The sequence below is a fragment of the Aythya ferina genome (genome assembly GCF_964211825.1).
Source record: "Aythya ferina genome assembly, chromosome: 1".
Taxonomy (NCBI): domain Eukaryota; kingdom Metazoa; phylum Chordata; class Aves; order Anseriformes; family Anatidae; genus Aythya; species Aythya ferina.
This window is the reverse complement of record NC_140296.1, coordinates 190,720,549-190,746,564: the sequence shown is the minus strand read 5'-3', so window position 1 is coordinate 190,746,564 and position 26,016 is coordinate 190,720,549. Positions and strand designations below refer to the sequence as shown.

General features: G+C 38.5%; 1 protein-coding gene across 3 annotated transcripts in view; it reads right to left on the bottom strand.

Annotated features, from left to right (window-relative positions):
- Nucleotides 1-4,502: 4,502 nt before the first annotated feature.
- The window catches only part of CERK (ceramide kinase), a 46,353-nt gene continuing 24,839 nt past the window's right edge, over nucleotides 4,503-26,016 (bottom strand). Inside the window, exons 7-14 of one of the 3 annotated variants that reach the window (XM_084497422.1) lie at nucleotides 24,196-24,270; nucleotides 22,309-22,461; nucleotides 21,489-21,594; nucleotides 18,944-19,014; nucleotides 16,347-16,433; nucleotides 10,654-10,859; nucleotides 8,277-8,485; nucleotides 4,503-7,263 (exon numbers count right to left, since the gene is read on the bottom strand). In XM_084497422.1, the coding sequence (XP_084353548.1) occupies nucleotides 7,164-7,263; nucleotides 8,277-8,485; nucleotides 10,654-10,859; nucleotides 16,347-16,433; nucleotides 18,944-19,014; nucleotides 21,489-21,594; nucleotides 22,309-22,461; nucleotides 24,196-24,270 (1,007 nt within the window). In that variant the 3' untranslated portion in view covers nucleotides 4,503-7,163. The remainder of the gene's footprint in view (nucleotides 7,264-8,276; nucleotides 8,486-10,653; nucleotides 10,860-16,346; nucleotides 16,434-18,943; nucleotides 19,015-21,488; nucleotides 21,595-22,308; nucleotides 22,462-24,195; nucleotides 24,271-26,016) is intronic. The other 2 variants (XM_084497421.1, XM_084497420.1) reach the window with 2 other exon arrangements.

The following is a 26,016-nucleotide window of genomic DNA, read 5'->3' as shown; positions in this document are numbered from 1 at the left end:
ACCTGAGCTGTTTTCACAGACACAGGACAACATTTTTGTTGACTGTGAGAGTGCGATTGGACTGCTGAGTGTGCATAGCCATGCATCTTTTGATATCTGTGCTCGTCTCATCCCTCTTCTGCTTTATTCCACTCAGAGGAAACCTTACAACAAAGCACAGCCTCTGCCTGCTGTTCCCACTTCAGCAGCCTGAGGATGGACTCCTGAGTACAGACAGCAGCAGGTCTGTGCTTCCTCCCTGGCGTGCTTTCCTCCATTGAGTCTGTAAATGCTTTTATCTAGGGAAAATACATACTCTTTTGTTAGCCTAAAGCTTTGCCTACGCACAGAGGAGAACAAACAGCACAATCTGCAGTTCCAGTGGGAGAATACGCCCATGTTTGCTCTTTCCTGGCACTGCTATCAACAAGCTGAGGGTTTTCTGAAAACCTTTAGCACGAACTTGCAACTAAATCAATGCCAAAATGTTCAGGTTTTGCCTGTTTTCCCTTGAAAAGCTTCAGCATTACAAGAAAAAATGGACAAGCAGAGCACACCTGAGAGCTACTTATTTTATTGGGTTGATCGTTCTTGAGCTAGGGGCGGTGCAGAATCCACCAGCCTTGCAACCATCAGAGTTGTTATTTCTTTGATAAGTATTGCTAAGGGGAGGTATCTATTCTAAATACATCCATCAAAGCTGCAGACAGTGTTCTATGAAAACATGATCTCCAGGAACTAACAGCATCTGCTTTGATTGAAGACGTTATGCAGATATGCATTCCTCTTCTGGAGCAAGCCTGTCAATACTTGCTTTCTTTCTACAGAGTCACTTCTTTGGTGGTAAATAGAAATCAGCTTCAAGCAGTTTTTCTTGATATCGATATTCTGCTCAAAAATCTTCCCCCCCCCCCTCTGTCTGAATATTAATGCTGCATAAGCGAAGAGCAGCAGACTAAGAGGGAAGACAGTAACATAGGTAAGGGCAGTGCCTTGAAGGGAATGACCCATTCCCTCTGCCTGCTGTGGCCAGAACAAGGAAGCTTAAATACCGAAAAGGCAATTCAGTTAAGCAAATAAAGTTTTCTAGCTATAAAAATCTTTAAGCAATATGTTCTGGTGGCTAAACTGCTTTGCAAAGCCCACATCACTGCAGGCTCGGGAGAGCAGCTTACACGAACATCTACCAGCAACAGCAGAGGCATTTAGGTATGCAGTCGTTTTCCTTGGCAAGTTTGCCTGAAGTTAAAAGGTTTATGGAGCAGCCCCTTAGCTGGCGTGAGTTGCTGTCCTACAGCTTTAACCTCAGCAGCACTGAGGTACTAACATAGCACTTCTTGCTTCCTGCCCAATCCCCCCCCCCCCTTTCCTAAAATACAGTTGCTAAATATTAACATGAAAAATACCAGCAGATTAAATTCAGCAGCCATTTCAGATTACTGCGCATTGCTACGAGGAGCTGCTTTTACAATTGCCCTTTAACACCTCTTCGAGTGATGCTGCTATTTTGCTGAAGTTTGCAAGTGGGGATATAGACCACGACTAAACAACTTAGAAATATGTCTTCACAAGTGATGAAGTGTTTATTCTCTCTACCAGTTGTAAATATTCAAATTTCTGGTAATCTATTCAAGCTTTTAGTGCCAGATTTTCTGTGTAGTTAAAGTAAACATGACTGGGCAATGCTTTCCAGAAAAACAAAACAATATGAAACAACAAACTAGCATGTCTGCATTTTATTTTCCTATTTCTATTTAATCCCTTCCCTTCCTTTCCCCCTTCTCCCTTTCTCTTTCCCTTCTCCCTTTCTTTTTCCCTTCTTTCCCTTCTTTCCCTTTCCCTCCTTCTTCATATAAACTGTTTTGCATTTGCTCACTTTCATCCTTTCCAGGAATCCCTAACCAGGACAATGACAGACTGATGAATTATTCTTTAAGAAACTAAGAGATACCTCTAGGCCAGCTGCCCTTGTCCTTAGGGATGGTTTCAACCTGCCAGATGTTAACTGGGAATACCACACAGCTGACACAAACAGGTCCAGGAGATTCTCAAAGCACCTGCTGATAACTCCATGGTATAGGTACTAAGGGAGCTGACTAGGAAAGGTGCCCTCCTAGATCTGTTGCTTATGAGCAGAGAGGGTCTCATGGGTGAAGCGATGATGGGTGGCCATCTTGGCCATAGTGACCATGAAGCAGTCAAGTTTAAAGTCTTTGATGATGGGAGGAAAATTGTCACAAAAAAACAACTCAGGATTTGGAGAGAGCAGACTTCAGGCTAATCAGGGAACTAATTTGTAAGGTGCCCAAGAAACTGCTTTTGAAGGCATTGTGGTCCATCAGTGCTGGTCAATTTTTAAGTACCTCTTAAGAGCACAGGACCAGGCAATTCCAAAATGTCAGAAGTGAAGGAGGCAGGGCAGAACGCCAGTTTGGCTGAGCAGGGATCGACTAGAGTTTAGGCAGGAAAAAAAGCCTATGGCCACTGGAAGAGAGGTTGGGTGACACGGAAGGACTACAAGGATGATGTTTGCCATTGTAGGGAGAAAATCTGTGTGGCCAAAGCTCAGTTAGAGTTAAAGTTGGCCAGCACCGTGGGGGACAGTGAAGAGAATGTTTTCAAGTATGTTAACATGAAAAGGAGGGCCAGAGATAACATTGATCCATTACTTGATGAGGATGACCAGCTCACAAACAGGGATGTAGACAAAGCAGAACTGGTTAATGCTTTCTTTGCCTCTGTCTTCAATGCTGACGATGGGCCCTGGGACCCCCAGAGTCCTGAGTTGGAGGACCACGACTGTGGAAACGATAAACTTTCAGCCAACTCCAAATTTGTGTGGGATTTGCTGCTCCACCTGGATGCATATAAGTCTATGGGGTCTGAAGGGATTCATCCCAGGGTACTCAAAGTACTCAGAGCTGGTTGATGTCATTGTAAGACCTCTCTCAATTGTTGGGGATCTGGAGAGACCCCAGTTGGCTGGAAGCTAGCAAGCTTTTTTAGGAAGCTAGCTTTGTTCCAATCTTCAAGAAGGGCAAGAAAGAAGACCCCAGTAATTGCAGGCCTGACAGTCTCGGTGCAGTGCCTGGTAAAATTGCGGAGATTATTCTGGGAGTTACCAAAAAACACTCAAACGACAACACAGTCGTTGGTCACAACTGACATGGATTCATGAGGGGAAGGTCCTGTTTAAGGAACTTTATTTCCTTTTATGACAAGGTTACCCACCTAGTTGACCAAAGGAAACCGGTTGATACAATCTTTCCAGATTTCAGTAAAGCTTTTTTTTTTTTTCCATTTGACATGGAAAAACTTTTTACATGTAACAAACAAAAATGCACTGTAGTTGAAATAGCTCCCTAACCCAGCACACTATCATTTCAAACATGGAAGAGTCTTAAAGAAGGAAACATCTTTTGAAGACAGCCCCTTGTTGGCAATTTCAGTAGGTACATGTTAGAAATTATTTTTAGCAGGGGGAAATTAAATAAAAAAGTGTTAGTAAATAAAAAAGTGTTAGCTGTCTCATTGCAGAGTATTTGAAAGGACTAAATTGGGGCAGATTACCCCAATTCCTTTTAAATAATGGGTCATTAAGAACATACATAAGCTCTTTGCAAGATGTACACTATGTGCATATCAGAGGGTAAGACAAGGCTGAGGAGATTTGCTTCATTATGGACAGAATTCATTTACTGCAACTTAAAAACCAGCCTATTAAATGTATTTAACTAACCTATTGAAAGTTTGGAATAAGCAATATGACTAGTGAGAATAAAAATGATGAAGTCCTATTATTCATTTAATTCATAGGGATTAAGGCAGGAGTTCTAAGGAAATAATATTTGAACAGCAAGACGGAGATTTCTGGTTCTACATATCATCTTCCCATTCATGAATAAACATTTTCATTGAAGAAGTCTTATGACATCCTGCAAACATTGGCTTGTTGGGTAACTTCAAAAGCAGAACTGTCTGAAGTGTTGAAAATCATATTCCTACTGTGTCCACTGCTCACCTATAAAGAACACATTGTACTTCTTACTTGGAAGTGTGCTGTATCACTAATAATTATTGCGATGAAACTCTAAAAACATCTTCTTGGCATATAGTCGGTACTGTTTATAGTACAATATATATTCTGTGTTTCTTACAATGGTAGTTGGTTTTGACTTGTTACAGTTTAAAATTTTCCATAACCAAAACCTCTAAATCCTCACAACTAAGTTACTTCTCCTCCTTCAATCTTAAGTTTCTCTTAATAGAGTTACATAGTTTTAGTAGAAATCTAGCTTCACTAGTTGTTTTCCTCCACTCTCAGTGTTTGCCCACACTCACTCTTGCTATACAGCTGTAGTCAACATCAGTGAAACCTTATGAATTACTTCTCGGCCTGGTTTAACATGGGCATGTCCATTACACTGAGTACGTTACCTTTGTGGGGCTGAAATCTCTCAACAGGCTTTTTTTTTTTTTTTTTTTTTTTAAATCAAATTGTGAAAAGAAGAAAACCACAGTACTGCTGCTGCACAACATTATTTATTTATTTTTTAAAATGAATTCCCTTAGCCTCATAAAACAGAACACATTTTCTAATCTTGAAGCCAGCAAGATTGGGAAATAAAAAAGGAAATCGAACTTGGTTTTCCTATAAATGATTTTCATATTGAGACTACATTCAGAGAAAAAAAAAAAAAAAAAACACAAACTACTAGAATTAAAACGAATGCAGACATTACTTATACAGCTCTCTTCTTAAAATACACTGGACATTTCATACAACTCAACTATGATGCTTTGCTAGTATAATATGCTACAAGTAGAATTATTCAAATGCAGCTATGTAGCTTTTCTATTTTCTAAGAGATTTTATTTTATTATGTTGCAACACCTTTAGTATTTACTTCACACTTCATTACCATACTACCAAATGATCTTTTTTCCCTTCTTGTCTGGTAGCTCATTTCTCAGAAGGGGGGCCTTAACTGTGGGCTTTTTTGGAAATACCAAGTGCACAGTTTCAGATATTAAAAGTACTCAGAGCACTTCAGTATACATTCACAATGTAACTAATCCACTGTTTTTTGAGTTAGGAGTCTCATGACTTGCTAGCAAAATAATGAAAAGAGCTGGCTAGTATTTACTTCTGTTCTCATAAATAAGAAAGTGATCTAGATAGCTTTAATGCTTCATAAAAGTCCTTGTCTGTTGGTGAGCTGAGTGTATACTGTCATATCCTGCCCAAGAATTACAGTAATTTGAAATCTCATTTTTTTCACAATATTCCTGGATAGATCAATCTAACTAAAACTTTTTACACAAATGACACTTTCAGAAGATATTTGCATTTGTATGACTGCATAATTTGATTTTTCAACAGGGTTCTTGGTTCAAAAGTACTATTTCGCTTACTAAAAATGGCTTAAAAAATACAGTATACATAACAAATGTCTGAAAAACATTGGATGAATCAACTTTTCAACTCATTGCATCACTGAAGAAAGTACAGTACTACTTTTGGAAAAGTTTTCAAGTATCTCCCTGAAACACTATATAATGAGAAACAGATCCTAAACTTTGTATGACTGTAATCAATTATTATTTGCAAGTGTTTTTTTTTTTTTTTTTTTTGTCATACAGTATGAATGCAACAGTATGAATAATACTTTATAGCAACAATATAGCACAACATTTTAATATTACACAAAACTGGAATGTTTCAATGGAAAAAAACAAACAAACAAACAAAAACAACAGCCACTTAAAACAAATTTCAAGTGTTTCAGTAATAAACCAACCGATCACCATGGCTTACACAGAGCAAATACACAGGAGACTGAAACTAATATAAGCTGAATGACAGAAGTGCCAATAGATATACATGAATAGAGAGAGTCATTAGCTGTTCAGACACACACACAAATCTGAGATGCAGTAACGTTTACAGAAGAGAGCAGGGACTAGCTTCTGATCCTCACCAAACAGGAATAAACCTGTATGAAAGAGCAAAATTCAGCACCAAGCCTGCACACAGTATATGTGTGTGCCACAATACACAAATTCATACACAAATAATCACTCAATAGCTGTACATGATAGTCTTATGTATTTGCTGTAAAAACGAGTCAGCACAGTGATTTATGATTTATCATATAACAGTTTCTTCCCTTGACTTCACAACACAAATTGTTTCCTATTTAAATAAAAATATTACTTTAAAACATTCAATCATTGAATCATATCTTTAAACAACATTCCAACAACTTATTTTGCAAAGACATTTTAATGTATCTAGTAGAATCTCCAAAGAATTGTGTACTGAAAAGGGAAGCTTTTCATATGTTAATTTTAGTTATTTTTAGAAATGTAAAATTTGCTGGTGTTTTACAAGATATTTATATCTTCCCTTGCCTATGCCTTCCTGGTATCATATGTATCCCTACCAGTCGCTGACAAGACATTTCAGTTGCAGTGTGTGGTATTTGGTATCATCCAAACAGTCATAAAACCCTTTATAAACCCAAAAAGCAGCATGCAAGGAAGCATTTATAAATAGATTACATGAGAGAAGGTATGGTCTATATACAGATATGCTTTTATTTTTCAAAATATTTCTAAATTGTTATTGTTATTACTTAAAGCCAGGAATGTGTGTTTGAATTGCATTGATAAGTTGCAAGGTATTGTCAGAATTAGAAAATGCAAGATTTTACTAAAAAAAATAAAAAAAATGCAAAAGACAACACCGTTGTCCAGCATTTAAGCCACATGCAACTGCATAACACTCCCAGCAGAAAACATCTTCTCAGACTCTGAAAACATCTTGTCCTGATATCTTGGTTTGATGGCAATATAAAGTTCAATGTTTTATATTTAAATATTATTGCAACACAGCTGCTAAATTAGCTCTCTAGAAAAGCACAGAGTATTTATCAGTCATTGTGAATACATACATATATGCCAATCTAACATAAATTAGATTACATGACTTCAAGACATTTTAATGATTAGAATGTTACAAAAATACACAGTGAAATAAAATGTCTAAAATTATATTGAAGCCATCACAAAAAAAAAAACACAACTGAATTTTTAAAATACTTGTCAATTTGACTAAAATGCATATATACTCAATTTCCTTGAGCTTTTATTTTTTCTTCTCCCCATTGGAGGAACAGTGTCTATAGTAAGTGTTCAATGCTACTGTGGCTGTAGGCAGCTTCATCTTTACAGTTTTCCTCGATTCCCCTTGCAAACAGTTTCATTAACTGGCAGTGAACCCTGAAAAATATGGAAATCAATTAATCATACTTTTTTTTTTTTAATATAAGTAGGTACTATATATTTCGTTTTAATAATCTGTGTATCTCAAGCAGTTAGGCAAAATTCTTTGCTTCAGACTACAAAAATAGCCCTCATTCTTGATACAATCCTCCCCTGCAAAGAAGACTGGATGTTTTCACACATACATCACTCTTGCTACTACTCTTTTCCACACAGTTAAGTGACATGGGATACTTAGAGGATCTGACCTTGTATAACATACACTGTTCTTACATAAATCACTCAGACTGTTGTGAGATTGCATTTGAATGGAACAAACTTGGATGCACATATTTTGTATTTGTATTTCCCTTTAATCTACAATAAACAAAACCAAACAAAACAAATTAAAAAGCCCTTCAAAATTTCAAAGCTGTTATTCCCTTCCAATTTGTTCATTTGTAGAACTGCAATCTTCTTTCTCCATATGCCAAGGCTGGAGATAAGACTGTGCTGTGCGTCAAAATATACAAAATACAGGACATACTCAGTATTTCTGTAAGATGCTAGTTAAGACGCTAGTTAAACACATCAGGTGGCTTCTATACGACTTTTTTAAAAAAAGGAAAAAATATTACTATTTTCCTGAAAAATGCTTTGTTTAGTTGCAAGAGCTAGTGCTCAGACTAATGAAATACTGCATTTGTCTAAAAGAATCCTTCCACCAAGACCTCCACCCTTCAGCACTTCAAGCATATAACACCAGTTTCTAAGAACTAAGCAGGACTTTGAGGGTAGGGTCATCTATCTATCTTAAAGAGGTCATTTACAATATATATTTTCATTTACATTACATAGCTGGAGTGTTTACTAGAAAGGACCCAAAACTTAACAACAATGATCTAAGTTTATTATCAGAAGACTCGAATTTGCTGGGGGGATACGTTTTTGGGGTATCTTTATTAGCACCTTTACGTCAATGAAAAGGCTTAATATCTTCTTGGTAGATGCAGAGAGAAGTAGATGCTCACCTCACTTCAATTGCTGAACTATCCAGAGTTTCTCCATCACAATTCCAAGTGCTGTCAGCAATATTGCAGCAACAGGCTGGGTGATCTCTACAGAACTGGCCAAAACGTTTCTTTCCTATGTCTGCAACATTGCTTCCATTGTCTTCTGAAAGCTTTGATGTAAATTGAAAACTCTTCACCCGATAAACATCTACAAATGAGAAGTCAAACTACAAAGAAAGAAATAATCAAAAAAGGCAATTACAATTACTTAAATATACTTGATGCGTAAAGAAACTCAGCATGCAGCATTTGGTATTCAATAAAGTCCATCCGTTCCAATTTTCTAGAGACTTTAACCTGAGGCATAGAGTGATACTTGTTTTTAAGAAACCGCAAAAGTCAAAAACCATAAAGCAGAACTGAAACCTTATTTTTGATGGTTGTCTTCACGGAGCAGCAGTACTGCCACTTTAAGGGTAATGAGGTTACAGGTTCTGAGATTATGAGTATAGAGTATAAGAACTATGAATAAACTGTAAGAAACAATTATAACATGGAATTTAAGTCAAAAAGGTTTGGATTGGAAACTTGTACCATCCTCAGGACCTGTTCACTACAGCCCTTAAGAAACATACACTTTTCTGAAAGTCTTATGCTTCTGAATTTTGGAAGAGTATCTTGAGATGAGCCAACCACTGCCCTAATCAAAGAATTAGAGAGATTGGAGAGCTGTGTGTATAGGAAAATACGAATATATGGAGATATTATTATACTCCAGCAAAATAAAATCATTTCAACTAGCTAATTCAGGTAAAACTAAGGTTTGAGTCTGAGATTCACTAAGAAGCATTCCAGGCCAAAAAGTTCAGCTGCAAAAACTGGTTATCACTGGCTGCATAGAGCCACTTGTGAATGCTCTCATGTATCATGGCTAAGCAGAATGTTATTATAATTATTTCTTATTTTATGATAGTAATGATATAATTACATATATTATGATGATTATCATTGCATAATATATTTTCATATAGTTTGTTTTTATCATTTATATGTTTTACTAATTTAAAATTGATAGATTGATTGATAAAGATTGATAAATCTTGAAGCCAATTGGAAAGGCAGCTAGGAAAGGCTTCAAATAACCAAAAATACTGAGGAAACAGAGAGAATAAGAAGGAGTGAAGGGAAGAAGAAGAGACAAAGAACAGTGGGAAGACAGAACACAGACAAACACAATGTGCCTGGGAATGGTAAGAAGGAAATACAAGAAGGAGAATTTATACAAACTCTAGAGGATGAAGAGTAGCAATGCAAACAAATGAGATTTGTTGTTGCTATAACCAGATATGCCATTAGTGTATTGTTCGGTTATCTGCCAGAACTTGTTAATAATATCAGGTTGTGACAAATATTAAAGTGCGTGCATTCATAGCCATAGCTCTACTTTCAACAGGTATTACACTCCAAAGCAGTGATCAATCTCCCCTTGCAGTTTCTCCTGACAGCTGTAACTTATGCAAGGAAGCACTCTGAAGCTGAATGCCTAAAGCTCATGTCACACAGATGTATTAAAATCCTGCAGTTTAGAATCAAACTGTAGTTCTATTAAGTTTTTTCTACATCATATTTTTATACATTTTACAAGAATTATTATTCCTTGCTAGGTCTTCTACCTCAGCTACATTATATTGCTGTGAACAATTTTTCATGAAGTGTGTGCACAGATCTGGTAACATTTTAAATATTGTCCAAATAGTAAATATACTCAAAATATTATAAGAAGGAATTTAACTAATAAAAGTGGAATTTGGTTAGAATCATAGAATATTCCGAGTTGGAAGGGACCCATAAGGATCAAGTCCAACTCTTGGCACCACACAGATCAACCCAAAATTTTAGACCATGTGACTAGAGTGCACAGTCCAAATGCTTCTTAAATTCAGACAGGCTTGGTGCAGTGACTACTTCCCTGGGGAGCCTGTTCCAGTGTGCAAACACCCTCTTGGTGAAGAACCTCTTCCTGATGTCTAGCCTAAACCTCCCCTGCCTCAGTTTGACACCATTCCAGCAGGTCCTATCACTGGTGAATAAGGAGAATAGGTCACCCCCCCTTCACTCCCCGGCATGAGGAAGCTGTAGGCTGCAATGAGGTCTCCCCTCAGCCTCCTTTTCTCCAAGCTGAAATAAATATAATATAGAATGCTGTAGGCCAAAGACTTGAGTTAATTTAAGTGATTTTTCTGATGGTACACATGCTAAGATTAAGTCATACAAACTGTATAAGCACTTTTTAAAAACCTGTTTTGTAGATATTCTTTTTGTCATATACCATTGTCAATATTTACAACTCAGGCTGCTCCTGGAGAGTTCACTGCCAAAGGGAACACACACCTACCTGGTCATCTTGGTTTGTATTTCTGACAAGATGCCGTAGAAAATCAAATCTGGAGCATTTACGAACTAGAATGAGGTCAGCTGAACCATCTGCCAGATGAGCTGCTGGTGAAAGACCTTTAGGACTGCGTGGACAGGCACAGCTCATATTTACTGCATTGATGGCTAGAAATTTCCCTTTAATAACCTTCCATTCTTCTTCATCTTCTGAAACACATGAATAAAGGCATGGATATTTGATAGATTATTTGATAGATTCACAAGAACAGTAAAAAGCAATCAATGGCAGATTAAGAGGTTTTACTGGGCGTGTTTATGCACTGTCATTACGCATCTAAAAAAACTGCATTTAAAAAAAATCTGTCTTTCATATACTAACAGAAAAGTTGCTTCCTCCCTTCACAGACCATTGTTATCTACTAACACTGCTTACTGTAAAACCACAAAGCCTCAGGCAGGGAGAAGACAGAGGCAGGTTGCAACTCTTGTAGCTTAAAACTTTGGGAGGACTTTTAACTTTATTCTTGCTGTTCGACATGTTAAGTCTTAAGCAAACAATAATGCAGAGACAGTGGTTTAGTGTCTGGTTTCTAAACCAATATTCCTCTTCTGCCTCAATGCCACAAACTATAAAAAAACAGCCCCAAACACAGCAACAACAAAACCAAATCTGAAGAGGGAGGACATGACTCAGGGTTCAGGAAGCACCAGGATGCAGCAGTGCTGCTACATCTGTTAACGACACCCCACAATGTCTGCAGATGAACAGTATGAGCAGAGTTGAATTTTTCCATGAAAAAAACATTCAGAGACTCCTGGAAAACAATATAAAAGTGTTTTCAACAATGCAAAACTGTTCTGTTAGAATAAAACTGGACTGAATTTAAATGTGTGATGAAATAAACACTACCAAGAGGCAGAGGAATTTTCTGGAACAAAGACTGATTACATTGGCAGCCGCTGCACAGAGTTGTTATCTAAACTGTATTTTCATCTATAGGGATAAAAACAGATAATAAAAGCCTTTGCATTTGTAGATTACACACAATTGCCTTCCCCACTACGATAAAAAAGCCATAAAGCAGCTATAACACTCTGTTTTGCCTCCAAATATAAACGGGCTCAGATATTTCAAATGAACAACTCCACAGTACTAATGATTTCAGAACAGTCTGTGGAGATACTCACAGTTCTAGGGCTGTATTTCAGGAGTGAAGTATCACAGTAGGGGATAGGGGGGTAAAAATTAAGGAACAACCAAAAAAAAATTGTTTATCTAAGATTGTTTAATGTGTTTCATAATCAAACCACAGTAAGGTAGAGGTTTTGAGGCATATTAACTAATAGAGACTTAGAAATCTAACACTATCCATTTGTCCATAGTGGGGTTAGTTTTTAATTATTCACAGTGCTTCTTTGATGAGATTATATATAGCACACCAAGCCATCTATTTCATTTCCTGAAATTCCGTTATTTTTATTAGCTTAGTTCTCATGCCTTACTACCTTAGTTCTTACATCTACTTTAGAGAATCATTACTGAGGTTCAACAAGATCAAGTGCAAGATGCTGCACCTGGGTCAGGGGTTGCCCTGACTGTGCCCAGGTCAGGGCACAGACTGGGAGAAGAACTCACTGAGAGCAGCGCCACAGAGAAGGACTTGGGGGCTCTGGGGAAGGAAAGGCTTGACACGAGCCAGCAGTGTGTGCCTGCAGCCCAGAAGGCCAACTGCGTCCTGGGCTGCACCAACAGAAGGATGGCCAGCAGGGGAGGGAGGGGATTGTGCCCCTCTGCTCTGCCCTTGGGAGGCTCCAGCTGGAGCCCTGCATCCAGGTCTGGGGCACCCAGCACAAGAAGGATGTGGGGCTGTTAGAAGGGGTCCAGAGGAGGGCCACAGCGATGATCAGAGGGCTGAAACAGCTGGGGACATTCAGCCTAGAGAAGAGAAGGCTGTAGGGTAGCTGCATTACAGCCTTTCAATACTTAAAGTGGACTTATAAAAAAGATGGAGAACAACTCTTTACACGGACAGATAGTGACAGGACAAGGGGGAACAGTTTTAAACTGAAAGAGGGGAGATTAACATTACATGTCAGGAAGACATTTTTTACTCTGAGGGTTGTGAGGCACTGGACTGTGTTGCCCGGAGAAGCTGTGGATGCCCCATCCCTGGAGGTGCTCAAGGCCAGGCTGGATGGGGCCCTGGGCAACCTGATCTAGTGGGTGGCATCCATGTCCTTGGCAAGGGGGTTGGAACTAGATGATCTTTAGAGTCCCTTCCAACCCAAGCCATTCTGTGACTGTAGGATTACTACCATTGTCTAGATAATTGTGGACCTAAATTCTGTAACACATTCATTTTGAATTAACCTCTTCCAAGCTTTATACACCAGGAAAAGAGGAAAAATAGGGGGAAAAAAGTTCCTGTAGACCTTGTCTTTTCAAGTTTTCTATCTTCCTTTTTTTTTTTTCTTATTTTTTTTATTTATTGGAATTTCTTACTATCCCCTCTCCAGTAACAAAACCCAGAAAACTGGAACTCCAGGGAAAACAGAGAAGGATTGTAACATGACAAAAGACTTCAAGGAAGCTAAAAATAACTATCACTTTTGCATCTAGTCTATCTTTCTCTTTATATTCTGATAAACAAATCAGTAATAAAAGAAATGTAGCTTTGTTAAATTCAACATTTTTACATCATTTCCCAGAGTGGTTTTAGTATCAATTATGTTTGCTTTACTGCTGATCTTTTATGTTGCTTTCAAAAAGGACATTACAGAAAGAAATCATTTAAATTAGATTCAAAATATGTATTTTAAGAGAGAAGAGAGAAACATACATCAAACTACAGAATGACTTTGTTCAGGCTGCAGGCAAATGATGACTCTGCTCTGAGATTAAGGGAATCAAACAGAACATAAGAAACTTCTGGAAAAATAAAAAAAGAAATAGTTCAACCTAACAGTTATCAGTGTGAGAAGCTGATGAAAGTTACAGACAGTGCTGTAAAGGATGTCTGGGTTCTGCAGGCAGCTGTGACGAGTTATGTGAGAGATTGCACAGAGAACTGAAGGGAACGACCACCTTTAGGGGACTTGCATCTTACAAGGCCAACAGCACCGATGTGTCTATACCAGTAATACCACACACATATGGGATCACATAGATCCTATTAGAAATACCAATTTTGGGCATCGATGTAGCAAAGCTGGAAACAATGATGAAATTTAACTAGATCCAGCTGTTTATATGGGAGGAGACAAGGCTGGAGAAAGGGAAGAAACTTTTGCTTGTTAAATAGAGAAGACCTTGTGGGTGATGTGAAGGCTGGATTGGGCAGAGCGATCAGAAATGAATAGAGTTTTTGATTCTTGGGAATGAAAGGAGGGACGTTAGCAGAACTGCCACCCTGGACTTCCAGAGGGCAGACTTCGGCCTGTAAAGGATACTGGTTGGTGGAATCCCTTGGAAGGCAGTCCTGAAGGGCAAAGGAGTCCAGGAAGGCTGGACACTCTTAAAGAAAGAAGTCATAAAGTCACAGAAGGACTAATCCACGCAGAAATGGTTAGCGATCTGCTAAACCACTTGGACATACACAAGTCAATGGGACAGATGGAATCCACCTAAGGATACTGAGAGCCACCAGAAGTGCTCACCAAGACACTTTCCATCATTTATCAGCAGTCCTGGCTATCAGGGGAGGTCCCAGTTGACTGGCAGCTAGCAAATATGACACCTATATTAAAGAAAGGCTAGAAGGAGGATCCAGGGAAATACAGGCCTGTCAGTCTGACCTCGGTGCCGGGGACGCTCATGGAGCAGATCATCTGGAGTGGCATCACATAGCACTTACAGGACAACAAGGGGATCAGGCCCGATCAGCACGGGTTTATCAAAGGCAGGTCCTGCTTGATGGACCTGATCTCCTACAACAAGGTGAAGCTCAGTGGATGAGGGAAGAGCTGTTGGATGTAGCATACATAGACTTCAGTAAGGCTTTTGACATTGTTTCCCACAGTATTGTCCTGAAGAAGCTGGCTGCTCAAGGCTTGAATGAGTGTATGCTTCATTGGATTAAAAACTGGCTGTGTGGCCAGGTCCAAAGAGTTGTGGTGAATGAAGTTAAATCCAGCCAGAGGCCGGTCTCCATTGGTGTCCCCCAGGGCTCAGTACTGGGGACAGTTCTCTTCAATACCTTTATCAATGATCTGGACAAGAGGATAGAGGGCACACTCACTAAGTTTGCAGACAACACCAAGTTAAGCAGGAGTGTTGATCTGCTTGAGGGTAGGAAGGCTCTGCAGAGGAATCTGGATAGGCTGGACCAATGTATGAGGTTCAACAAGGTCAAGTGCTGGATGCAACAACCCCATGCAGTGCTACAGGCTGGGGGAAGAGTGGCTGGAAAGCTGCCAGGAGGAAAGGGACCTGGGTGTACTGGTCGATAGTCAGCTGAATATGAGCCAGCAGGGTACTCAGGTGGCCAAGAAAGCAAACATTATCCTGGCTTGTAACAGAAACAGTGTGGCCAGCAGGACTAGGGAGGTGATCGTCCCCCTGTACTCGGCTCTGGTGAGGCCGCACCTCGAGTACTGTGTTCAGTTTTGGGCCCCTCGCTACAAGAAGGACATCGAGGTGATGAAGCGTGTCCAGAGAAGGGCAACAAAGCTGGTGAAAGGTCTAGAGAAAATTCTTACGAGGAGTGGCTAAGGGAACTGAGGTTGTTTAAGCCTACAGAAAAGGAAGCTCAGGGAAGACATCATCATGCTCTACAATTACCTTAAAGGAAGCTATAACGAGGTGGGGATCAGGCTCTTCTCCCAGCCACCAAGTGATGAGGGGAAATGGCCTAAAGTTGCACCAGGGTAGGATTAGGTTGGATAATACAAAAAATTTCTTTACTGAAAGGGTTGCACAGAATTGGAACAGGCTGCCCAGGTAAGTGGTTAAGTCACCATCCCTGCAGGTCTTCAAGAAACATGTAGATGTAGAACTTAGTAGCACGGCTTAGTGGTGGACTTGTAAGTACTAGGTTAAAGGTTGGACTAGATGATCTTAGAGGTCTTTTCCAACCTGAATGATTCCATGAAACAAGGTTGATTAAGGGAGGACACACATGGAGAATGTGGAGATAACTGATCACTTGAGCGTAAGGAGGCTGCTGGTCAGTATGTTCGTCTGGCCAAGTCCTACACCTGATCATTGCAGGTTATTCTTATTAAACTTTATTCCTTTGCTCTCTATGTGCACAAGATGTATTAGAAAACTTCAAGTCACACTAGCCATCGAGTAAACACGTAATCTGTAAAGACTCCAAGTCAGAGCTGGAGGCTAGCAAACAGCCTGGGGTCTGGACTCAGATTCTGGATTTAAGTTCAACGTACCCACAAATATGCATATGCATCAGAGTTCAATAGCTGAATGTAGCTGTAGGTTTTGTTAGCAAACTGGATAAAAAAACAAAAAACAGGATCTGAGCATTGATATGGGAGATACAAAGTACGTTCTAATACCTGAGGGATCCCTGAATATGAGCATGGTTGTGAATCAAGAGAGCGAAGGTATGTGTTATGTTCTACTGGCAAACTTCAATCCTCATCAGAAGGAGAGAAGGCAGGATTGGGCTAGCTGTGGTGCTCATGTTTTATGCAGAGGCTGTTCATGGTTACATGGGTACCTGTAAAGATACTGACCTTCTGTCTGCGTAGCCAGCCATGTCTGTACTCTGTCTTGTCTACGCCTGTATGAGAAAACATGCTCAGCCTTGTTACTGGCTATACCTGGGAAAAGGAAAAGCTGCAGCCTCACCACCTGCACACTGGGAAGGGAGGAATGTCCCTAAGTCTTAAAGTCTAGCAGGCTTTAATAGGTTTAATGGGCCACATTCATCATTTTAGAATCTCAACTAACAGTAATACTTACTTTTACTTCATACACAATGCTTGCCCATCATCTGTGTCCAGAACTATACAAGCTATTTTAAAGAAAAACAGACGTTCTCTGATATGGAAGCAACAAAATGAAATCAAGACCCTTTAACAATGAAACCTTCTGCTGTTTATCTAAATAATATTAATTTAGTATTTACTATACCTAGGTAAGTGTTAACTTTTGAAGCATGCTCACTGTGCTAAGTAAGTCTCAATGTACTTAGGGTAGAATGCCTATATACATCGCTGTAATTGACTATATCGAACTGGTAGAAAAGTATTGTTGAGTGAAAATCTAAGCATGTCGTTCAACAGTAGCTTCACTGTTCAGTAAGAACAAAGTCAGAGTACTTATCACATTTTAGTTGGCCAACTGTTCTCACAACCATTCTGCAGGGTGTCTCACTGTAATATCACAAATTATTTGCCTACAATATCTTCCATACAATAGAGCAATCATAAAAAAGTGAGAAAATAAACGACACTCATTTCAATCATCTATTGTGTATATATACTGCCAGTTGCTGAAATCAGCCTAAAGTGTTAGCACTCCAAATTTACTCAGCACATGCACATAGACCTCTATAAAATACGAAGAAGTATTTTCAGTGATGGTTAATAAAAGCATCCTTCTAAACTCATATGAACTGTACACAAACCAAGTAGGCATAATGAAAGAGTCAGCCAATACACCCTGGTGAGTAAAAAGCTTACACAAGGCGGCAATTTAAAATCCTTCTTATTGCAAATCAAGAGTAGTGGATTGTTATTATTTGCTTACCAGTATTGCATGGAGAATAGACTGCAGTGCAAAGAAAAACTGCTACTGAAAGTAAAATTTAAGACAAAGTCCTACAGAATCATCTGCTTAATGTTTTGTGCTACGCTGACCAAAGCAGTCTTGATCGCTCACTAACCTGCAACTCACTTTCTTCAGCCTTTGTTCTGTTGCTGAACCAAAACTAATAAAAATAAAAGTAACTAGCAAACAGACAAAAAAGGCAGACAATTATTTCTCACAGACATCCCCCACTGATTTTTTCTTATGAAAAAAGAACCCTGCTATCAGATTTAGTTCCTAAGAAAATACTACGTAAAGCAATTTATTTAATTTATTCCTAGATTCAGTTCTGGAAACTCTAGAAATACTCTAATCCAGCCATTTGTCAACTATATCAAAGATCTAGAAGCAGTAGTGGAATGAAAGCATTATGGATAGCTAGGTGTGTATATACACACACACATATATATAGATATAGGCATGTGTAACGAGAATTAAAGTTGGCATAGAAATCCATATACAGGCTTTATAGGCTACCAGTGAATCTCTACAGAGCGATGATACTCTTTGCTAACAAATAGCTACAGCCGCGCACAGATACTGTGCAAAACAACAGTAATTACAAGGCAATCTAGGTCAAAAGGTCCAAAGCCTGTGTCAAGAAAATTACAGTTTTATGCATTGGGCTCTACAAGGAAAAAAAAAAAAAGAAAGTAAAAATAAGCACCCATGGAAAGTCTGCCTGCTGTTTAAAAGGGTTTTATCCAAGAAGATGAACTGTGAGCAGAGGCTAAACTCAGGCAACTGAAGCTCTGTATTTTCTACCAGCAAGGTCAAAAGTGTACCAATACCAGTGCTTCCTGTCAGGGGGCAGTAATCAGACATGAAGAGATACAGACAGTGAAACTACTGCACAGAATCCAGCATATAAACATTTGTTTTAATATAAGAAAGGAAAAGGTAAGCCCACGTAAAAATCCATGGAAGGGTTTGGAATGGGGGAAAGAGGAAAAGGGCAGCACAACTAAAGAAAGAGGAGAAAAAAATCTAATTTTTCATTTATACTGGCTGTTGGTGATGTGTTGCACAGAAATACTTAAGTTCACTGCCTCATATTTATTTAATAAACAACTCCACATAGGGTGACCTTTGTGCTAACAAACACAAAGCTGAGTCCTCATCTATTCCGAAAGTCATCTTAATGAATTGCTTCTTTCTACACTGGCTCACAGTTTAATTGTTAAATCTTACTCACAAAAAAAAAAAAAAGACAAAGTCTCAGCTCACAGGACTCAGCTCACAGCTTTCCTTTCTCAAAGAAAAGGAGCCAAACATACCAAAATAAGTAATTAGTACAATATTGATACAAGATATATAAATAATTAGTACAATTTTATCAAAACTGAGGCTTGGGTGGAAGAATGTTTCTCACTTATACATATTTTTAAACGTACAGATACATTGGATTTTCTAGTAATCTGCAGTTTGAAAAAAAACACAAACATACGTACTTGAGCTGATATATAATGAAGAACAGTAAGTTGTATAGTATCACATCTTACTTTTTATGATAAATTACCTTCATTTTTTAATCCACATTTCTTCTGCTGTTCTGCCAGTTGTTGCTCACTTTCCTTGCAAATATAACATCTGAAAACAGAAATGCAATTGAGTTGATGGAAATAAAACTATTCAGCTCAACTTTTGTGCGTTGTACCCTATCATTAAAGGACTTTCCCCGCCATAAGATGGGGTGTGGCACCAACAACCCTGATGTACCATGAATCAGGATAACTCTGGATACAGTATAGGAACTTAGGCATAGCATTCAAATGTATTGGAGGTCAGAAATATGGCTCTGTGATGCTGTTAAGACCACAGAGGTTGGAAGGGACCTCTGGATGTGGTCCAAACCTCTACTCAAAACTGGTCTGATAGGATCAAGGTATTACTTAATATCTTGTTCAGTCAAATTTTGACTATCTACAAGGATGGAGTCCACAACCTCTCTGGGCAACCTGTTTCAATATTTGATTGCTGTAATGGTGTAATACCTTGACATACTGCTGCTAGTGCTCTACTTCACAAATGCTGAATTCATAGGAAAAATCACTTTTCCTGACCTTTTGGCTTCTGTCTTGCTTAGAAAGCCAGTACATGGTTGGCCCTTCTTGCTGCAAGGACCCACTGCTGATTTGGGCGTAGTCTGTTGTCTACCTGGATCCCCAAAGACCTTTTCAGTGGAGCTGCTCCCCAAACAGCCAGTGCTCACTCCTTATTGTTACATGGGACTGTTATACCCCAGGTACACACTATTATGCCTCTCCTGAACTCCATGAGGTTCCTATCAGCCATTTCTTCAGCCTGCCAAGATGCCTTTGAATAGTAGCCCTGACTTTCAGCATACCAGCCACTCCTCCCAAATTGCTATCACCCATAAACCCACCAAGAGTCCACTCTATGTCAGTCATAAATAAAGATGTTGCACAGCACTGGCCCCAGTATTGATCTCTGAGGGATGCCATTAGTAACTGGCTGCCAGTTGGACATGGTACTCAAAACCTTTCTATGTAGTCTAACCAATTTTCCACCCATCCTCTTACATAGTCTACATCTCATTGAAGTGATTTTAAGAAAACAGCAGGAAAGATCTTGGTAAAGTTAAGGTATGCAACATCCACTGTTTCCCCCTCATCCACAGGTCAAGGAAGCATTTCCCAGCCTTTTCCATATCTTTTGTCACTGGGTCCCCCACACTACTAAGCAGCTCAAGTTTCTGCATAGCAGAATGGTCTGTTCTTGCACTCTGAGCAGGTCATCCTTAAAGACCCAGCTCTCCTGTCCTCTTTGTCCTCCAGGGCAACGTTGCATGGGATCTCACCAAGGTTCCTGAATAAACTAACACTTATTCTTCTCAAGTTCAGGGCTGTAATTCTACTTTCTGCCTTGCTCCCTTCTCTCAAGACTTTAAACCATAATCTCACAGTCACTGCTGCCAAGACTGCCCTCAACCATCACATTCCCCACCTTCATTTTCTGTAGCATTTCTCCTAGTCAGTCTGTCAATCACCAGTACGATTATCATCATCAACGCACTCCAGACATCTCCTGAATTGCTTGTGACCTTCCAGCAATTACCAGGATGGAAAAAAACACCCATAAATTCCAGGGCCTGCCATCAGAAGGCTTCCTCCAACTGTCTAAAGGCTTCTTCACCTACTTCCCCCACTTAATCAGAGGTCTGTTGTAGATGTCTACCTCCCTGTCATCTGTGTTTGTCTGTTTTGATCCTTATCCATGAGGTCTTCCCTCATTCTGTGTGCAACAGAGCTGTTTCTTTGCATTGAGCACAACCCCATTTCTCCCCCTGGAAAGCATATACATATGCTGTGCTCATGTGAGCAATCACACCATATCTATAAAATCTCTCTGAGACATTAGCTTTGCATCCATTCATGGATTTTCAGTTCCTCCTTTTTGTTTCACAACATCTTGCATGTGTTTGTATTCAGACACTTGAAACAGACATGCAGTCACGCTGACATGACACAGAGGTGAAGCACTCACACTCCCATGCTATTTCCAGACACTTTCTCAGTGCCCCTTAGCCTTTTCTTCTGAGAAATGAAGGTCACACAGAATTTATACAGGATAATTGTAGTCCATTAAAAAAAAGATTAAATAGTGGTTCTTGAAAGGACCTATACTCAGGACAAGTTGTTGTCATTACGCTAAAACAACTGTTAAAATTGCTAGTTCCAATTACAACACAAACATTTGAAACTTTCTGAATAATTATTTCTACTTACAGAAGCTATACGGTATCCAGACTCGTTATTTATTAGGAGTAACACAAAACTGTGTGCTGTGGTATTATACTTTGTTTCATTTAAAATTGGAGATGGGGAGGGAAGCAGGCTAACAAAATTTTATTACATTTTTGTTCACTGACCTGATAAAATAAAGTATTCTCTTTAATGAGTCAATAAACCTCTTTTTAAAAAGCTTGTCTCTTTCAGAGTAAGTGTTTTGATATTAAAAAGCAACATTGCTGTAACCTCTGTTTACATACAGGCCTTTTCCAACAGTACATGTCAAGTATCCAGAAATAAATATTAGCCTACCCTGTTCTGCAGCTATCTTTATCTCGTGGAGATCCAAGTGTGTGTTTTGCTGGTTGAAAAGAAATTGTTCCTTCATAGTAATGATGAGAAAGAAAAGTCTTGAAGCCTACATTAAGAAAAGGTAATTAAATTCTGCTTTCTCCTAACATAAAACAAATCAAAAATGTAAAACATACTTTCCAGTAACATAAGATTTGCCCAAATATCAAATACCCAGGCTAAACCACTCAGCTAACTCTATAATCAGTACTGAAAGGACCACAACAGTTCTCTCCATCAGCATGCAAGTCCAAGACAGCAGAGTACCTACCTCTGTCCAACTAATTGAGAAGGAAGTCACAATGATTAACACAGAATAAATATAACTTTTTAGGCATCGCTTTCTAGGTGAGACACATCAACACATGACACAAACACTACAGAACAGTGCTAGAGTGCTAGCAGGTTCACTAATCAAAAAAAGGCTGATTAATTTGAATTAGTGTTGCTTTCAACATCGTTCATGACAGTTTAAATACACGTTTTAGTTCTTTATAAAGCTTACAAAACACGTAAGTGTTAACTATCAGTTAATTTGCTAACTGTGTTATATAGCCAAATTCAACACAACTTTAATAAGCAAAGCGTTAATGTTATCTCCTAAATTACACAGCTTTACATAATCTGATTCAACACACTTGGTACCTCAAGGAGTATGCAATCAGGTTCAGTCTGTCCCTTTTGATTAAAAGCTTCAGAGAAGCGTGATTTGGACAGAGGGTATCAACTGCTCCAGTATGCTTACATGCTGACAAAAGAATGTAATAACCCTCCAAGTTACCTGAATAGTCGTATCTCATTGGACCCATCCACCGTTTCTTTTCACTGTCTTTTAATATGTCTCCATAAAAACCATAACCCAACAGTGATACAGAATACTTCAAAAATGTATTGTTATGATGCACAGAGGAGACATCCAGAGGCTGGCTATCACCTACAGAGGTTAGAAAGTACAAGGTTCCATTAAGGTTTATTTTGTTTCAAGCTACAAAAATAGTAACAACTTTAATGTTACAGATTTTTTCATTAAAAAGTATGTCGTACAACATACATATGAATCAAATGTACATATATATATATATTTCTTATACATGGAGAAAGAGAAAATCATTTTTTACAACTCATTTCTTTCAATATTTAAAAAGCATTAAGCACTAAGTGAAAAGAAAGGTCAGTATGCTAAAAGTATATAATGAAGAATTTGCACTAGGGCTATACAGGAGTGGGAGAGGATGTTACAAAAGAGATCAAAGCAGAACTGTACGTCCAACGAATAAATTGTACATTTCATAGTATCAGAGGATAGGTAATTCAACCCAGAGGGGCCCTTAGGAGGTTTCTCATCAAACTTCCCACTCAGAGCAGGTTCAGCTATGAGGCTGGATCAGATTACTAAGGGCTTTATCCAGTCAGGCCTTGAATATATGTAAAAACGAAGTACACAACCTATCTGATGTCCTTGTAGTGGAAGACTCAGAAGTGTTTGTTTATTTGTTTGTTTTTAATTTTAAAAACATCTGCACCAACCCGACCCTATGCTATTTAACTTTATGCCCACTCTCTCTCCTCTTTCCACCGCAGACCACTATGAAGCACCCTTTTATGCACTTGAGAAACACACTTAGAAATTTAAATACATATGTTTATATGCACATTTAATAATCCTACTAAGCTATTGTGATATACTAAGCACATATTAGAAAGCAGCTCTTTAATTCCAGTCCAATGGGGCTAAAATGTGCGTATGCTGAACAGAGTTAACCATAGGAGAGCAACAGGGAAGCTCATGTGTAAATCTTTGCAAGAGCAGCTCCTAAAACTGCTCTTGTTAAGCACTCAATAAGCAAGTAATAATGAAAGAACAGTCAGCTGGAAATTGCATCCTTTATGCTTACACAAAATGGACGTAATCAAACACAATCCTGTACAATTTTTCAAATTCAGTATTAAGAACTGGGTGACTGTGTTTCCTCAGTATATGGCAGATCGGAACGACATCACTAGCTGCGATGCAGTGAGCATGCAAGCTGTCTCCTTTAGCCCCCATGCAATTCAGGGGCTCCCTTACTTGAGGTCTATGAGAAGTGGCAATGCCAGTACCTCTACTTGCTGATGACAACATATCAAAAGGCATTTACTGAAGAACAGTTGCTTTCCTCTCTAGCTCCCCCTCAAATATGTGATTTTTAGACTGCAAAATGGGGAATTATTAGCTAATTCCAGTCAAGCAGAAGCCACATTTCTAACTTGGTATGAAAGCATTGAATTGCACAAGAAAATTAGGCAACTAAGTTTAAAATAATACTATTCAAATGTACGTGCTACTTGTGACAACTTTGAATTGTATAATTCAATAGTTTATGCTGTTTATTATGTCTTACTACTATTTTAAAAAGCATGCCAGAGAGCATGAAATCTTAAGCACCAAATCTAAAGTTATATTCCCTTGAAAACAATGAATTACAGTGGAGAAAGCAATTATTTTTTAACCTCCTGTATTTCAAATCAGAAAGAGACTTAAATCCCAGACAAGAAGTTCATTTTTCAACTTGGTCATTATATTCAAGTTATATTTCACAGACATGGGGAAAACAATAACCAAATGAAATTACTATTTTTGGACATTGGAAACATTTTCATAGCAAAACAGTGATTTTTGATCACTCACCTACGATAATATGAAGAGCTGATGTTACCGGATCAGAAATGCCAACAGTCGAATAGCATACGCAGTCTGTTGATCCTGAAAAATGAAGACCAAGAGATTATATTGTATATGATCAAAGCAAGTATTATTGGTATGGATCTCTGAATAAAAGCTTTCTATTCTTGTAGCTGGCCCCTTTCTATTTTATGGAACAAAGTTAAATATATAGATAGAAATATTATGATTTAAATTGGAACAATAACTTTTTTTCAGGTAAACAGAACTTGTTTGTCTCCATGTAAAGTACAAGGACTTAAACTATATATATACGCAACTCCAAAACTAACTCACAGGTTCTCAGATTTCTTCCCTGGAAATAAGTCCTAGAAAGTCAAGGTTCGAAAAATGAAAACCAAAACTTAACTTGTCCACGTATCTGTTCTCAGATTTGCTAGTGATATACTAGATCAGAGCAGCTCATATACAGAGCACTTGATTCCAAAGGCCTAATCAAAGTAAAATATAAAATTAAAAATGGAAGAATGACCAGTAACTATTTAAAATAACTATTTAAAATCTTTTGGTTCTTTCTCTTTGAAAGGAGTCAGGACATATTTTTTTGTTCCTTTTGATAATGGTATATCCTTTTGCCTCCAACTTATTTCTCAGGAAATAACTCAGGACATCACTTCCCCTATCAATAAAGTGCACAGAAGAAGCCTCTTTCTAGCAAACACAATGCAGAAGGCAGCCACTGTGAACAAGGAGCTCTGTGAGTCAGTTAAAGAGAAGATAAATATAATAGAACTGGCAGAACAAAGGGAAATGTGACTAAGAGGTTTCTCTCTACACAGGCTGATGTTCATGATGGTGCAAATGTACCACTACAAGCTTATGTTGTTGTATAGGAAACAGGGCTCCAATTTCTCTCAGTACCACAACAGGTGAGGCACACAAAAGATGCTACTGTGCCTAATTTGGAGTTTTATAGCAGAAAAAATGTAAGTAGAGTTCAGATACTTAAGTTACACTTTATTGCTATTTTTTCCAGTTTTATATTGCCACCTAACTCATAAATTTCAGTTAGGCAGAAAATTCTTACTACTTTTGAAAAGAAACCCCAGAAAATTGGCCGCTAGAACACTTGACCTGAATTTTCTGCTAAACTTACAAAAGCAGTATTTCATCCAGCCTTTCAAATTTCTTTGAGAAAAATTTGTATTCTGCTACTAGAATTACCTTAAAGCCACTTCTGTCCTGATGTAAACAGCCAGAGCTTCCAAGTAGTCTTACGCTCTAGGTGGGAGGAGAAGAGGGGCATCCACACAAGCTAGATTTAAACATCGGAGGCTCCCTATCCTCTTCTGTAGTCAATTAAAAGCTGATTTATCTGCTGGGCAATTTTACAGGAGTTATTTTCATTTCTCTTCAGTTAACAAGCAAGGGAGGCCTAAAATTAGACCTGATGTCTGAAATTAACTCACAAGAGTCTAAAACGGCAGGCTGGGGAAAATACCAACAGTGTTTACCAGCTATCAAATGATCCCTCTTTCTCAGACTTGCCAGTGGAGTAAAAAAATACCACCACCACCACCAAAACAAAACAAAAATAAAAATAATAATAAAGAAAAAACTAAAATTAACTGACCTATGAAACAGTAAAATAGCCTTTTTTTTCTTCTCAGATCCAGTAGTATGGAGCAAGAAAACCGGTATCATTCCTCATGTACATTCTAAGAGAATCTAACTGGTACTAACACCACATCATGCCAAGTATAAACCTAACAATGTTAGTTTCAAGGTCACAAAAATGTTCATAATTAGTAAGGATTGGGATCTCTT